Here is a 16,341-nt window from a genome sequence, read left to right as displayed (position 1 = left end):
GGGACACACTGTCCAATGACATCTGAAAGACTGCAAAGGCAGAACAGTTCAAATGGTAAGACCATAGAACTTGCCTTTGAGGTGATACACTCATGTAGTTCCAGCTTATTTGGTCCAGATCTTAAACCTGATCTATTTTAATATCCATAAAAATAGTATAATCATATATTTTATAACGATGTCACCATTTTGTGCATTATTTCTATCCTCTCCCAGTTTTAAAGTGGACTGTTTGGCAGTATTTGTAAGCTCTTTAATTGGCTATATCAGAAGAAAGAAGCTGAAGATAGGATACCTCCAGACTTGGTTAAGCACACATGTACACACACACAGACACATACACATACACAGCAACCAATCAGCAACCACAACAATAGGAACTTTCACGGTTGAAAGAGTTTAGGCTGTGTTTGATAAATCCATATTACCCACAAGGAGATATGTATGGTAAGCACTGGTGTTAATAGCTATAGCAGCCAATGGGGTTGTGGGTGCAAAAATGAAGGGAAGAATTGTTTATAAACTGCCTCATGCACAATGTCTAGATAATATGTCCTCATCATTCTTTCTCTTCGTATTCACTTTTACCCCCCTCCAAACAAGTTTAGCTATGAAGTATTTATGAGTATTTATAATTTAGTTAAATGATGAAATTAAGTATATATGCTCAGTTATAATATTCATTATAATTATAATTGACTTTCTAGTTCCTTTTTTCTTTAATTCTTTCTTTGACAGACAGAGATCACAAGTAGGCAGAGAGGCAGGCAGAGAGAGAGAAGGAAGCAGGCTCCCCACTAAGCTGAGACCCCGATGCAGAGCTCGATCCCTGCACCCTGAGATCATGACCTGAGTGGAAGGCAGAGGCTTAACCCACTGAGCCACCCAGACGCCCCTGTAGTTCCTTTTTTAACAGTTGATATGTGCCTTTAGCAATATGTTAAACCCCAAGAATTTTTCAATATCTACATGAATACAGATGGTCTGTACTTGGGAACTTTGAGGCGGGCTAAAAGATTTCTATTACAAATGCTTTTCTGTTGGTTCCTTATCAGTATAAACTACAAGAATGAGAGAAACTTCAGCAAACATCCCCAGCATAAACTATTTCAGGAGATCTTTACAGCCTTGGTGAAAAATAGACTCATCTGCAGGTAAGATTCTTCCAGAAAAGACCAACAATTTACCCAAGAATGGCATATCTTATACATCTTATTTCTAGTATATGGTTTGAAGCAGTTTGTGATATTGAGCGCATCATACTTAAAAGATAAAATGAGGAAATATCATAAATAGGCATAAATAAATGATAAATCATAAATAAATGATAAAATGGGCAAATGAATAGCCATTGCAGGTGAGTTCATTAAAATTACTCTGGTTAAGTGTTGCATTTAGCCAAATTTTATGGCATTAAGGTAAAATGGTATGACCCACATTATACTGTTTTTCTTACTATTCTTTGAATTTGGATACTCAGAAGGAATTTATTGCCAGGGTTCTTATGAAACAGACATTGGGTAACCCCATGGCCAGCATCCTCTTGGTACACTTTTGTGGTACCAAGTTAAATGGGCTGCCCCAGCCTTGACCCTGGGAAAAGGATGAAAGTGTAACCTCAGTCATGGCCCAATGACAATGTTTCCTCTCAGCACCAGGTCAGATGTTCTCTCCATTGCTCTTCTTTGTCTTAACACAAGAGCAGTGTTGGGACTTTAGAGAAGGATTTGTAAGACCTGTAGGCTCTGTCTCACAAACAGGTCTTTCAATGAACCGTTGACTAGTGCTGGATTGCAGTCAGGACTGAATTTTCTATCCATTTGGGCTTCTTGAAGTGAGAGCTGGTTACAGTACTGCCTGATATGAAGGTGACCCCTAGCATTATGTCATGGTGGGACCTGGCCTTCTACTCTTCCCTGGAGGCCCAGGCTCTCTCCTCAAGCATCAGCTGAAAAGATGCCTATAAAGAACCTTGAATCTTCCCCATTGCTTTGGGACTTGATTGAGATATCTGAATTCTTCCCCAGTGAGATGGGAAAAAAATTACCTATTCTGGAAGATAGGAGAAATATAAATAATTTCATGCCTGACCATGTGACTCAGTTCAGTGCAATAGCTGACTTTAAGGAGAGCAGTATCTCAGTGGATCCTCCATGATGAATCAGCACTAAATATGCCTGAGTGGTAGTCTTGTGATTTGACCTTTTGAAGGGGATTATTTAGTATTATTATGTATGTACGTATTGGACAGTGGCTGCCAAATACATTGGTTTAGTTTATTTTTTTTATTTTTTTTTTAAAGATTTTATTTATTTATTTGACAGAGAGAAATCACAAGTAGGCAGAGAGTCAGGCAGAGAGAGAGGAGGAAGCAGGCTCCCCGCTGAGCAGAAAGCCCGACTCGGGGCTCGAACCCAGGACCTGGGATCATGACCTGAGCCAAAGGCAGCGGCTTAACCCACTGAGCCACCCAGGCGCCCCAACATTGGTTTAGTTTAAAGCAATGAAGGATTGGGACTGCATCTGTTATGCCTTTGTAGTTGATTTAGGCAGAGGATTATTAGACTGACTCAGAATACGAAAAGCCTAAAATCTTTGTCATGGTTATAGAATTGGGTCTCTGCTTAGTTCTTGACAATATACTCAAAGATTGTTGAAAAATTAATGAACACTGCTACAAAGGACATGAAGTTGTCCCTGACTGTTTTCTTCTTGAGCTTGAACAGAGTAGGACAATGGTTAGTAGCAGAATAATTATGCCCGAAATGGTATTAGGCAATGATGTTCTTTAATTTGTTTTGAAGATGACTACCATCAGCTCTTCAGGGGATGTCCAGTAGACCCTTTATCAGGTCACTGCTTTGAGGAAGGCAGAGCATTTCCTATATTAAAGATGTGAGAGATGTCACTGTGTCCCCAGCCTGAGGGCACTAGAGGCAGAAATTGTTAGGGAAACTAATTGGGCAAGGGTTGGCATCCAACAGTTGAAAAGATCTTAACAATTCTGAAGTTAAGAGATCTCTTGTCAGAACCTTTTCAAATTCTTTGTGATTAATGAGGCTTCTTAGATTGGATGGAATTACTGGCTTGCAACATGAGTAGTCCCTGGAAATCTTCAAACTAGGAAGAGATGATTATAGATCTCTTTGCTTTCATAGTAGGAGAAGGAATTTAGGAATGCTGAACATCAAGGGCATCCTTTTACGTCATCCTCTGGCTGCTGACAGACTGTTACGTTCAGTTCTATTCTAAAAGCAGGGTTAGGTCAAAGATGGCTTAAGTGTAAAGGTCTTCTATTGTTTCTCACCCTGTATGACCTTGCTAAGATAGCCAGAATTACCTTTTCTCCTCCTTTTCCACCTAAATTTAGACTTATAGAAGAACTATATCTTGGGGCCTTTTCTGGTATAGCTTCCTATCCTTTTCTTTGCAAACATCAGATTTAATGTTGGCTGGAAAGCTTGGATTCAATTCAGTAATTTAATTTTTGAATATCTACTGTGCATAGAGAAGGGAGGGAATAAACAATGGGAAAGGAAAAGAGGGTAAAAATACAAAGATGAATAGGACACATGATCCCCTTTCTTCTAGGGACTCAACATCTACTCTGGTCAGCAAAACAGTTACCCAGTATCCCAATACAATGGAAAATATGGTGGATATAAACTATTTATATTATGACAACTAAATACTGGGGAAGTTGAAGGACTGCGGACTTTGATCTTTGGTCTGGTTCAGGCTGTAGACGAGATTGGGCATATTCAGGATGCTATGCCTTCAGTTTTACCCTGAAGATACGGCTGATTGGAAATTTTGTCTCATGTGTAGAATGTGAGCCCTTCCATGTTGTCAGTCAGTTTATGGCTGAGTGATGCTGTTCTCATTCTTTTTTTTTTTTTTTTTCTCTTTCTTAATCTATTTCATTCTCCCCAACTGTAATCTTCCCCTAAACCACACTTCTGGATACCTCCTTTCTGGGTGCATTTCCTAAGATTGACCTGTGATTACTCCCTCGTTCTCAGAAATGAAATCGCCAGGTGGCATCTGAAATGGGACAGGACTTGTTAATCCAGGGTCAGATAAGGTAACACTGTAAGCTGCAAACACCTTATGGTCAATCTCAAAGGGCAAGTGAAAATATCGTGTCTGAAGCTGAGGTTACTTCTGGTTACTCATGGTCGTGAATCTTGATGTGTGGCAGAGTATGGAAGAAAATTTTGTATTCTTCCAACTTTCCTTTCTCCCATAAGGTCATATGTGTGTAGGAAGTCTACTGTTAGAAAATAAATCCACCCCCCTTCCATTTCATCTGCCTGTCCAGAGAAGTACAAAGAGAGCTTAGTATCCAAGACTAGGTTGTTACGAGGGTGTATAGGGAAGTAAAACTTGTCACAAAATTGACATATCCTCTAATTAACTCCTTATAAAATTGACCTCTACTAAGATATCTCTTCTGTGTATCTGTTCCTCTGAGCTCCCTCTTTGTTGGTCCATTCCTTGCTGACTGCCAGACAAGGTGCAGATCCTGTAACACAGTACAAATATAACATAATCTATCTGTGAAATGAACTTGAAAATCTGAATATATAGAATATATTCCATATATATGGAAATATATATGTGTCTATATATATATATATATAGAATATATATAGAATTTCCTGAAGATACTAACAGTGATGGTGGTGAACTATTGGAACCCAACAAATGAGGCACTGGCAGAATGAGACAATTGAAGAAGAGAATTGGATCATGTTACATGATTGGTCAGAAAAAGTGTGCCCCCAGATGTCAGCAGCATCCATTCTTGCTTTGTTCTAGTTATTAGGGCAGAGTTGCAATTATAACTGAAATTTTGCTAAATGTAAAATTAAATAGATCTCAGTTTCATAGTTTACATTTTAAGATCATGTTTTCATTAAGTCATGTCCCCTCCCATTTAATATGAAATTTGGTGTTATTTAAAGTGAGTTCAAACTGGTTTCTTCCTGGTACAATTATCCCACAATTGCCAGGATATCTTCTCCTTCCTTGCCTTTAACTTTTGTAGACATAAGTATATACAAGGTTTTCAAATTTCAGTTAAAAGAGAGCCACCTGACCCATTTAGCATGACCTTTTTGGTCTAAAAATGCAGTCACTTTTCTAGTAAGAACAAGTTGGTGTCCTTACTATTTTACATCCCATTTTCAGAAATATCTACTATAAACTGGCATATTTTGGAAATGTGTCTGTTAGAAGTCTGGGTTGGGAAGATATTTATTTATACTCCACACAAGAGCTTAAGAACTTCTTGAGTTGGGGGTGCCTGGGTGGCACAGTTAGGCATCTGACTCTTGATTTCGGCTCAGGTCTGATATCACGGTTGTGAGATAGAGCCCCACATCAGGCTCAGCATAGAATCTGCTTGGGTTTCTCTCTCCCTCTCTCTCTGCCCCTCCTCCCCAAAATAATAAATAAATCTTAAAAAAAAAAAAAAAAAACAACAAACCCTTGAGACAGGGAAAGCATCTGGCAGAGACTTCACAATTTAGAAATGTTATTCAGAGTGTCCTGGGGCCTTCACAGGAGCTTCTAACCAACAGGACCTACGCAGTTATTTGTTTACCAGACAGACCTTTGCTGTCCATGTCCAAGCTAGGCCTAGGTCACGATGCAATTGACTCTTCCTTGAGCTTTACTTGAACTTCAGCACTGGCTCTCCAGATCCTATCTGGGGAGGTGAGAGGAAAGGACTGGAAGCGATCTCTTGATTTAGTTCTTGAAATGTACAAAGTTGATAGATGCTTTTTCTGTGATTTTCTTGCATCAGGTAGCAGACAGGTCAATAGGGGCCTTTAAAGATTTCCTCCTTGCCTGGGAAAAAGGAAGCCTGGTCACTTTGGTAAAGTCTGGCCATCCTCTAAGGACCGGAGTAAAACTCCAGTTCCCTAGTGGTTCACAAAGCCCTTTGAGATCTTGTTCTGCTTGGCCTCATCTTTTGCTCCTGCCTCGTGCATCCATGGGGCTCACCAAGGTCACAGCAAGCCCCTGATTATTCCCTGGAGAGTGATTTTCTCTCACCTCTGAGCCTCTGTCCATGCTAATGCTCACCGTAAGCCTGCTGCTCCCACGTCTTTGTCTTCCTCGCTGTTCTGGCCCCTCAGCTGTCCTCCCGTCTCATGGCCCTGGGCCCCTGTTCCTCTCTCCCATACACTGAACTCCCAGTGGACAGGGCTTGGGTGTTTTATTTCCAGCTCAAGCCATTGTCACTGGTTTTATTGGAGAGCATGGGTTCTGAGAGAGTCTTCCTGTAGTGAAATTTCTCCGTATTAAATTATTTTGAGCACCATAAAATAATGTAAGGATACAGGAAATGATAAAAAATGAAAAATTACCCTTTATACCACTCTTAGAAGTAGTTCCATTAATTCTTGCTATCTTTCCTTCTAATGTTTTAAAAATTCTATGCTTTTTTCTTCATTTATTTGAGAAATTATTATGTACATACAAAAACCGTATGTTATCCAGAGGAAAGTTTTTAAAAGAGCTGTCTCATTGGCTGAGACTCCTTTAGGATCTTGCCTTTTCGTCTCTCTTTTGCTCTAAGTTTCAGAATCTTAAATGTACAAAGGAAGAAAATAACCTTCAAGAACCTAGGACCTCGTGTAATTCTCAAACAAAAACAAGCATCTTCCCATCATGTATCTTGGAGAAAATATTTAACTCTTATATTTTTATTTCTCCTGAAATGTTATTCTCCTCAAATATATACATATATATCCACACACACACACATACAAAAGACATCATCCAATTACAGAGCTGCAGTAGACCCTGAAGGAAAAGTCCAGTCCAGCCTCATTGATACATGCAGTTGCTGAGAGGTTAAGGCCAAGCCCAGGGTCCTCAAACCAGACTTAGCTGATACTCTTTTCTCCTCTGCCTGGTTCCTGGGTTCCTTATTAATCAAAGTAGTTTTGCACCAGAAAAGTATCACTTCAGTAATCATGTTCTCTCTGTTCTGCTCTCTACTGTCGCTTCTTGCAAAAATTGTCCACTTAGATGTCTAACAGGCTTGAAATTAAAATGTCCCCACCTTCCCAGGAAAGCAGTGCTTTTTCTTGGGCCACATGTAACCGCCAGAACCAATCTGAACATGGCCAAATCAATAAATGACAGCTTCCCATCAGTTCGTGAAATTCTGAGAGCCAGGCACTGAGTTCCAGACACATTCTAGGAAGTTCGTTTCCATTGCTAAAGTCAGCCAACCCCCAAACACTTGCACTTACGTAAGTCTACCCATCCCTTTATCAGCATCGATCTGGCAGACTGTGCCTTATAAGTTGTAACTGCTGTTTATTCATCTTTTGTTTTACATATGCCTTAGTAGACTTTTTCTTCTTTGGAGATCTCAAGGTTGACATACTGAAAACAAGACTTTTGATTTTTCCAGCTTAGCTTGTGCACCCCGAGCTTTACTCTTCTCCATATGTTGACTAAGTCCAAGCTGCCATCATGTTTTGCTTAGACAATTGCTGTAGACTAACTGGGCTCCCTGCTGTGATCTCTGGCTCCCTATACTGTTCTCAACACTATTTCCAAAAGGATCCTTTCAAAATCTCTGTTGGATTGTGTTAGTTATTTGCTTAGAGCCTTCTAGTGGCTTTCCAGAATAGTAACTCCAAAGCCCCTGTTCTTATTCTACAAAGTCCTGCAGATCTGGCTCTTGCCATCTCTCTGACTTCAAGTCCTATTACTTGTCTATGTTCTCTTGGCTCCAGCCCCATGGGCTTCCTTGCTGTTCCTTGCATAATCAACCACACTTCTGCTCGGGGACTATATACTTAACTCTTTCGCTCTTCTGACCTAGACTCCTTCCTCAATTCATTTTGATGCTAATTTTATCAGAGAACCTTTCTCTGACTGCCTGAAAATAGTATCCCCTGGACTCCTAAACTTTAACCTTTGTTGTCCTGCATTGTATGCCACCTCATATGAATTTTTATTAGTTTGTGTTTATCATTGATCTTCTCCCTTTAGAAGGTAAGCTCCATGAACACAAGTGCATGTTTTTTTTTTTTTTTTAAGATTTTATTCATTTATTTGACAGACAGAGATCACAAGTAGGCAGAGAGGCAGGCGGAGAGAGAGAGAGGAGGAAGCAGGCTCCCTGCTGAGCAGAGAGCCCAATGTGGGGCTCGATCCCAGGACCCTGTGATCATGACCTGAGCCGAAGGCAGAGGCTTTAACCCACTGAGCCACCCAGGTGCCCCAAGTGCATGGTTTTGTCCTTTGCTGTACCTCTGGGTGTGTAACAGTGCCTGGCTATGAGAAGGTGATGAATAATATGTGAAAGCATTCAACCTCTGAAACTGCCATCCACTATGTAGAAGAAATGCATGTAGACCGTCTTTTTTGCTCAATGACTGACTGTAGGAACCAGCAAAGACCCATTAAATGGACTTTTGGTTGGGAGCCTATTTGGGACTAGAGGAAAAATAAAGACCCGTTAAGATTAATGGAACAAGGGACGCCTGGGTGGCTCAGCTGGTTGGGCAGCTGCCTTCGGCTCGGGTCATGATCCCAGCGTTCTGGGATCGAGTCCCGCATCGGGCTCCTTGCTCATCAGGGAGCCTGCTTCTCCCTCTGCCTCTGCCTGCCATTCTGTCTGCCTGTGCTCGCTCTCTCTCCCTCTCTCTCTCTGACAAATAAATAAATAAATAAAAATCTTAAAAAAAAAAGATTAATGGAACAAGTCAGTAAAGGTTCCTTGAATTAATTTCTTCACACATATTCTTTCTTCATCTAAGTTTTACCATATCTATTTTGATGTGAATTTACTCTTCTAGGATCTCCCCCCATACACAAAAAAACCCCCACAGGGCTCTGTTTCATGAATTTGGGATAATATTTATTTTGAAACAGGCTTGAACTTCTCCACTCCTAAATTTTGAGTTGAAGGTAGAAGTTTTCTTGGTGTTGTTTGTATGTTAATGAGAAGGGAAATTGAAATAACACCTCCACCTTGAAGGTGCTGCTAATTTTGAGCAAGAACCAGAGCAAAGCATGGTATATATGAGGTCAGGGGTGAACCTCTGGCTTGTGCGTCTGCCTCTGGAGTCAGCTAACCTCAGAGCCATTTGGCTGTCTTGTTGACCTTGGTACTTGCAGTTTTATGATCCAACACCACTGCCTCATGGCTGGCTTTTACATGGAGCTCTCACATCGTATATTTATTTGTCTCTTTCACCGTGCAAGAAGGTGAAACCCTGACTACCCTCCTTTCAACGACTATGCGGCCAGTGCCATTTTTCCTTCCCTTTTTTGTATCGATAGCAGAAAGTGGCGTGTGATGCTAAAAGCAACGTGGCAGGTGGTCATGCACAAAGGCCGTGGGAGCTGATCACGCTGCCATGTATTAATAGTCCTGTGAAAGAAGTGGCAAAAGTTCAGTCACAAGAGGGGATAAATATTTGCCTGCTCATGAATCCGCTGCTGTGCGGCGGCTATATTGGGACATACCCTCCCGGGAAACACTATCTTTGCAGACAGACAGCTTCTTCAGAGCTGCCCCAGAGGACCCCCGGCTGCTGTGCCCAACATTCCTGCTCCCACAGTAGATGCGTTTTGGAGAGTCACTGTCTCCCTAGTCACTCCCGCCTGGGGGACCTGGGGTGGGGATGGGAGGGATGGCGGGAGCACTGGCCCAGGAGTCAGCCCCCAGTTCTGCTTTCATGTGCAGCCTTGAGCCAGCCGCTCTGCTCCTTGGGACTCTGCTGCCTCAGTAGAACCAGGGCCCCTGTCTTTACGATCTGTCGCTATTATTCTCTGTAATTCTCTGGTTGCACTAAGTTTTGTGTTTCCTAGTCCCCCAACTCTTGGCAAACAGAGATCTATATCGTCTTACAGAGCACTCCATTCCACTTGAATACCGGAGATCCATCCCATGTGCTGCGTCCTTGTGGGGGGTTCAGGGCTGGGAGCCAAGGAAGGAACAACTGCTCCTTCAGAGGTCAGTGCTCAGAGAGAAGCCAGAGGACTCAGACACCAGGAATTCTATTTACATTTACAACAGCAGAGGCCAGAATCATGTAGAAATATTAATAGCTTTGGGCTTCAGTCCCAAAATTGCAAAACAAAAAATGCCATTTGTTTGGAACAGAACTTTTAACTCTGAGACTTTTCTGGAACTCATTTATTTATACTCCTTTAATAATAATAATTTTAAGAAGCCTATTCTGGAATTTTTTTTTCTTTTTCTTTTTTAGAGGGGGGAGGAAATAGAAGAAAACTTTTCATATTTATTTTAATATGAAAAACATTGCATAGGTCATGAACTTTCCTCATGAAGAGTGTATATAGTTAACAGGAAAAATACCAGTGCACACATATTTGTAGCATGAATCACCTCTTAATATGTCCCGTAGCTTTTCCTCTTAAATAATGAAAAGCAATCAGCATTAAACCTCATTAGGTTTTTAGCAGCTGTGGCAACTTGATCATTATTTCTGTTTGATCTTTGGGATGTCGTATCTTTGCACCGCAGTTCAGGCTACGTGCTATCTTTAGCTAACCCCAGCACCTGAAAGGGAAAGCAGTCATGTGCCATCTCCCTATTTATAAATATTAAAGGTATTCTCTCTGTAATAGGAGCCTCAGAATAACCACGTCCTTACAAGTGTTCCCATAGGTAATGGTTGTAATTTCAAAGTGTTTTTTGAATTTGCATTATTTTTCCCCATTCAAGGAAGTCCGCATGAACAACAACAGTCCAGCTTCCCACTGTGGCCTTGGCTAATTCTGCCTGAGCTGGCAGCCTTGGGATGGGTTGAGCCCTGCCTTTCTTCTCAGAAGAAACTGAGCTTTGTCTCCATAGCAAAGGTGTACTGTCATGGTGGCTGGGGTGGAAGAGGGCTGTGGTTGATGTAGCTATGGTGGGCAGCTGCTTCCAGGAGCAATTCTCAGCCACTGATGCTTTTGGGACATTTTGCTTAGCCTCTCTCTCCAGAGCAAGGCCTCTGACGGAGCTTCTAATCTCAGGAGGACTCAAGCATCCTTAGGAATATAAGACTATGAGAAAAACATATTTCCCAAGCTCCTTCTCATGAGCTAAGTCTTAGTGGATGGGATTTGGGATAGAATAGAATGGGGGAAGGTGACACCTCCAGGGGCAGTGACCATAGATATTCTGCCTTTAAGGAGGGTGGGTCTTATGCTCTCAGTTTCAAGATGTGCAGATTTGGGGGCAGAGCTGAATGTCTTAGGACCGTGGAGGAGACGAAGCTGAATTCTACCACCAAAGTCTAAGGATTAATAGGAGGCAGGCCAGGCAAGGGTAGGCTCGGGACCTCAGCTTAAGCAAAGGTACCAGGTGATGGAAGGGCAGATCTTTAAAGTCTCTTAACCTTTCTGGATGCATAACTAGCTCAGCTGTGGCACAGGTGGGAGAGGTTGGGAGAAATTATGTGGATTCTAGTCTGGAATAGCTTTTGTCATCTTCCTCAGTTTTTCTTGGTTAACTATGGAGTAAAAAGCACTTTTTGTTCTAGGGTTTTGTTAACATTTATACCAAGCGCCACTGTTGGACTAGCTTTGAGGGCAGTGGGAGACAAGTGTTGCTTGAGATGGTGCCCATGCTTGCTTTTCCTCTTCTCCTTGGTGCTCCCCACCCTCAGTGGTCTCCCCCGAGGACATGTCCTTCCTTAATCATTCACCTGCACACCAACCTTCATCTCAGGTTCTGCTTCTGGGGAAACTGACCTAAGAAAGTACTTTATCATAGTGTTTTCCCAAACTGGAGGCTACAGAGAACACCCAGGGGTGTCATAGGGTCTTTTAAATTTGCAAGGAAAACAGAGCTACACCATATCTGTAAGACCCAGATACTTAATGGTTTCCATATGAAGGTTGTGCTGCCTTCCTTTAGATGACGGCATATTTTTCTGAAGCTGGGTTTTCTGTGGTTGTCATGATAAAAGCAAGTACGATGTGAAATTCAGCTGGAAGAGAAGATGAAGATGGTAGTATGCAATCTGGTTACAAGGCTCGAGAATTTGTTTAGAGCCTACAGGTGCATGTATCCCATTCATAAGTAAATGTGGTCAAGAATAAAAGCACATTTCTTTTAATTATGTGTATTATTTTTTCAAATGGATACCAAGTTATCCGGGCATAAATTCTTATTGAGTCAAACCTAATTATTGGAAAGTTTAGCGATGTCTTTTGGTCTGGCGCCGCCCTCAGCCAATAAGGGCATTGGGAGCCAAATAATTTTGAGGCCTCTGCTTCATGAGGATAATGACAGCCTTTATGTATTTTGCACTGCAATGGTTTGAGTGTTCAGGTACCAACTAACATTCCTTACTGCAGATTAAGTTTGAAATAAACTAATTCTGTTCCTTTGCATGTTCCTTATTCCCCTTCATCGTCTTGTGTTGCTCTGTCACACTGACCTTTTAAACATGGACAAACGTGCTTTCTCTTTTCTTCTTTCAGAGAGTGGGTTCATCGAGCCCCATCTATTCATTTTCTGAGAGTGTTAATCTGTCTGAGACTACTAATGAGGGATCCGTGTTACCAGGTTGGTTGGAAAAAATAAAAATAATTCTTACTTTTCATGAAGATGAGATTGAAAAAAAACTGGGACCATGTTAACCTTTTTCCTCTCTCACAACTCAGTAGCCTTCAAATTTAGGTGACATCTCACATGCTATCTAAAAAGATAAGATAGACGCGCTTTAATAGAGATAAAACAATCTGTAAGTTTCTGCTATATGAACTATGCGATCAAGTGGATGGAACTTTTGGTGTATGTCTTAACCCACTGGCAATCAGAGAGGTGTACACTTGGCCATAGCAAGACTCGGCAGCTCACTGGGTCAACATTAGCAGTGACCAGTGGGGGCCTTCCCAGGGGGCTCCAGAGGCCTCCAGAGGGAAAGGCAGGGCCTGCATTTTTGGCTGCTGCTCCAGAGGCTGTGCCCTTCCCCACATCCAGCCTCAGACCCTGAGTTAGAGTTGAGCGGGGGACCCTCCCGTCTGTCTCAAATGAGGGCTGCGAGGTCAAGAACCTTACCCTCCCCTTCCTAGTTAGTGGAGTGTCCTGCCCCTCGTTTAGTGCTTTGTTAACTTGAATGCACCTAAGAAGCCCCTGGGAATCTTGTAAATTGCAGATTGTGATTCGGCAGGTATAGAGTGAGGCCCAAGGCTCTGTATCTCTGACAAGCTTCCAGAGGATGTCCATGACACTGGTCCATGGCCCACACATTGCGTAGCCAGGACTTGGTGCTTTTGCAGTGAGGCTCTAAAGAGAAGCTTACCTAATATTTCACCTGAACCTTGAAAGTTCATTCTTCCAGTACTGGCTGGTAGATAGCCGCTTCCATCAAGCAGCAGCTCTCACACTTTTGTGTCCATCAGAAGCACATGGAGGACTTCATGATGGCGAGGGCCCATCACCACAGTTTCTGAATCCATAGGTTTGGGGAGGGCCTGAAGAGCTTTCCAGTAAGTTCCCAGTAATGCTGATGCTGCGGTCAGAGGACCACAATTTAAGAACCACTACTCTGAAGCCTCAAGACTGCTTACTCAGCCATTGTTGCTTCTGCTTGCAGTGTTAAATATCTAGAGTGTTCTTAGTGTTCATACATGCTTCAGTAATTTTCACAGATTGTTTTTCCCCCCTAAGAAGCATCTCCATTTACATCCTGTCCTGATAACCTACTGGGAAGCTCAGACCACTAGGTAGATCTCTTATTTTGGATTTGATTTTATTGATGAATTGTTTTGGGTCAGAATGTGTCTCTTCTCATTACCCCAGTGACCACCTTTTCCAAACTTGGCACTTAAAAAAAAAGTATTTTGGTACTAGTCAGCTACAGAGCCTGCTCTGATTTGAGACTTCTGGGATTCATGGTGGTTCCACTACTTTCCTTTTAGAAGAATCACCACTTCCTCATTGGTATTCTGAGGAGGCTTTGTGCTATTATCATTTAACTTTGTCCGTGGGCCTCAGAGCAGACTCCAAATGGCCTTCTGTCCTCGTTGCTCAAAGTTTCCTGGGAAAATAGCATCCTTTCCCCCATGACCAACTTTACAGAACTGTGTGTTCCATGTATTTCTGAGCTGCCATTTCAAATTCTGTATGGGGCATATCTCATAAGGGTGGACCATGTGTTCCATTTTTCCCAGATCAGTCCCAGAATGTGCTCATTGTTCCCACTTAATTATTAATAATGCCCTCTTTGACTCTCATGAAGATGGATTGTTAGCAGGAAATCTAGTTTTTTGACTTACAGAAGTTAGCAAAATAGATGTACTCTGAGCTGTTCTTTCTGTTCAGAGAATTGATGACAGCTGTCTCATACTCTGCAGATCTCCATCTGAAGTACTGCGTTTCTTAGTCTTGTTCTTGATGGATTGGGACTGGGTTGATTGCCCTGCTCTCTGAAGGAAAGAATTCAGTGATCTCTTTGTTTATGGCATTTTGTGACTACAAACCTATTAAAGGAAATCTTTCCCTGATTTCTAGCCTTTCCATAGAAGGGGATTCTCTCTGAATCTCTCCTCCACACTCTCTTTCCACAAAGAAGAGCATGTGGTCAGGCAGTTGTTTAACTTCTTGAGTTGCCAAGAACTGTTGGCCGAAGTCACAGAGCTTTGCTGGGATTTACTATAATTTATGCCAGTGAATCTCAGCAAGTCTTCACTTTTGCTAGGCATTTCTTTCCCTTCTTGTTAAGTCAGTGCTGCAGGATCCATAGAGGCTGGTCCAAACCATCCACTTCTCATACCTCAATCCCAACTCCTCAAACACTACCCCCGTCATTCTCACCAAAATCACAGCATCATCTGTTTTATGGAGAAAACCAAAACCTTCCCAGTGGGATCTCTCTTATTATCTCTTTTTTGTTGCTTGAAATATTTGGCTTACCTTGAAACTTTATGTTCTTGTTTCAGAAGAAATATCCCTCTTCCTTGCCAAGGCTTTCCCCTCTACCTATTCTCTTTCTTACTATGTCAGTGGCTCCCCTTCTATTTTCCATTGTCATAAAAATGTCTTCTCCTGGACCCAGGTGTTCCTTCAAATCTTCACCTTACCTTCATTACTCCATTTCTTGAAAAGCCAGGCTATGTCTCTTGAACCTACTTCCTGTTTGTCAGAACCAATGGGCTGCATATCTTGCACACTGAATTCCGTGTACAAGGTTCTCCCAGGAAGCCATGCTTTAGTCAGCATTCCTTGATCCAGAAGTTGCAAACTGGTGGCTTGTAGATTGGCTCTTGCCTGCCAGAGACTTCAGTATGTTGCTTAATGGAGAAGGAGCTGGAAGGAATGAAAGAGTAGCCATTATGAAGGTATACATGTGTAGAATTTGTCATAATTAATTATGAAAGACCTATGTTCTGAGAGTTCAAGTATAGTAGGAGGCCCACGTAGGAGAAACATAAATGCCCACCTGCACTCATTCTTGTGAGGCCAGAGCATGTTGCTTATTGAGGATACAGTGAAGATCTTAAAAGCTGCTACCTACAATTGTATTAGAAACCACAATCGAAAGATAGTCAGGCTGAGTGACCTTTTCCCAGCACCTGCGTTCCTCAACTCCTGTCGCAGCGCACAGGCTTCCCCACATTTTCTGTTTGCCTTCACCCACCCCCTGGGGCTCTGGCCCTTCCTCAGCACTTTGCGCCTTTCTGTATTCTTTACTTGCTCTTTTTCTTAATCCTGCCTTCCTAAATGTTAACCTTCCCGAAGTTCTTTTCTTTAATCATCTTCTCCCCTAGCTTCCGTGCTCTTGGCTTCACCTGTTGTGGTCAACAGTGTTTTTTGCTCACAAGTACTTATCTCCAGTCTCATACTTGTCTCTCTGTGTAAGTCCCAAATTTCCAGGGATATTTTGGATGGCCATGTGTATGACACAGTAGCACCATCGTTCTCCAAGTGTGACCCAGGGAGTGCTTACGGGTCTCTGAAAGCCTTTCAGGGCTTCCACCAGGCCAAAAATATCTTAAAAATAATGCCACGATGTTGTTTGCCTTCTACACTCGCTGCCTTATATGTGTGCAGTGGAGTTCTCAAGCGGTGACAGGATGTGTGACGAGCCATGTCTCTGAGGGCTGAGGGAACAGGTGCTTGTGTATTCCTGTTCTTTAAAAATGTCTCACCTTTAACTTCTAAGATGGAAAATAGATATAACCCACATAAACAAAACTCTCTGAGGTTCTCAGTAATTTTTAAATTGTAAAGGAGTATAGACCAAAGAGTTTGAGAAGCACTGTGAGAGTGCATTCCACTCAGCAACTTTAAAAATGGAGCCCTTTGCTTCTCCCTCTCACCTTAAACCTTCAGAATCAACT

General features: G+C 42.1%; 1 protein-coding gene across 11 annotated transcripts in view; it reads left to right on the top strand.

Annotated features, from left to right (window-relative positions):
• NEK10 (NIMA related kinase 10) overlaps positions 1-16,341 on the top strand; it is a 226,355-nt gene that overhangs the window by 27,396 nt on the left and 182,618 nt on the right. For 10 of the 11 annotated variants that reach the window (XM_047738527.1, XM_047738536.1, XM_047738554.1 and 7 more), the window contains exons 5-6: positions 1,056-1,154; positions 12,478-12,562. In XM_047738527.1, the coding sequence (XP_047594483.1) occupies positions 1,056-1,154; positions 12,478-12,562 (184 nt within the window). Of the gene's footprint in view, positions 1-1,055; positions 1,155-12,477; positions 12,563-16,341 lie in introns of those variants that run through there. The other variant, XM_047738562.1, reaches the window with a different exon arrangement.

The sequence above is a fragment of the Lutra lutra genome, chromosome 1, assembly GCF_902655055.1.
Source record: "Lutra lutra chromosome 1, mLutLut1.2, whole genome shotgun sequence".
Taxonomy (NCBI): Eukaryota; Metazoa; Chordata; class Mammalia; order Carnivora; family Mustelidae; genus Lutra; species Lutra lutra.
The sequence above is the reverse complement of the archived record's forward strand: the minus strand, read 5'-3'. Positions and strand labels throughout refer to the sequence as shown.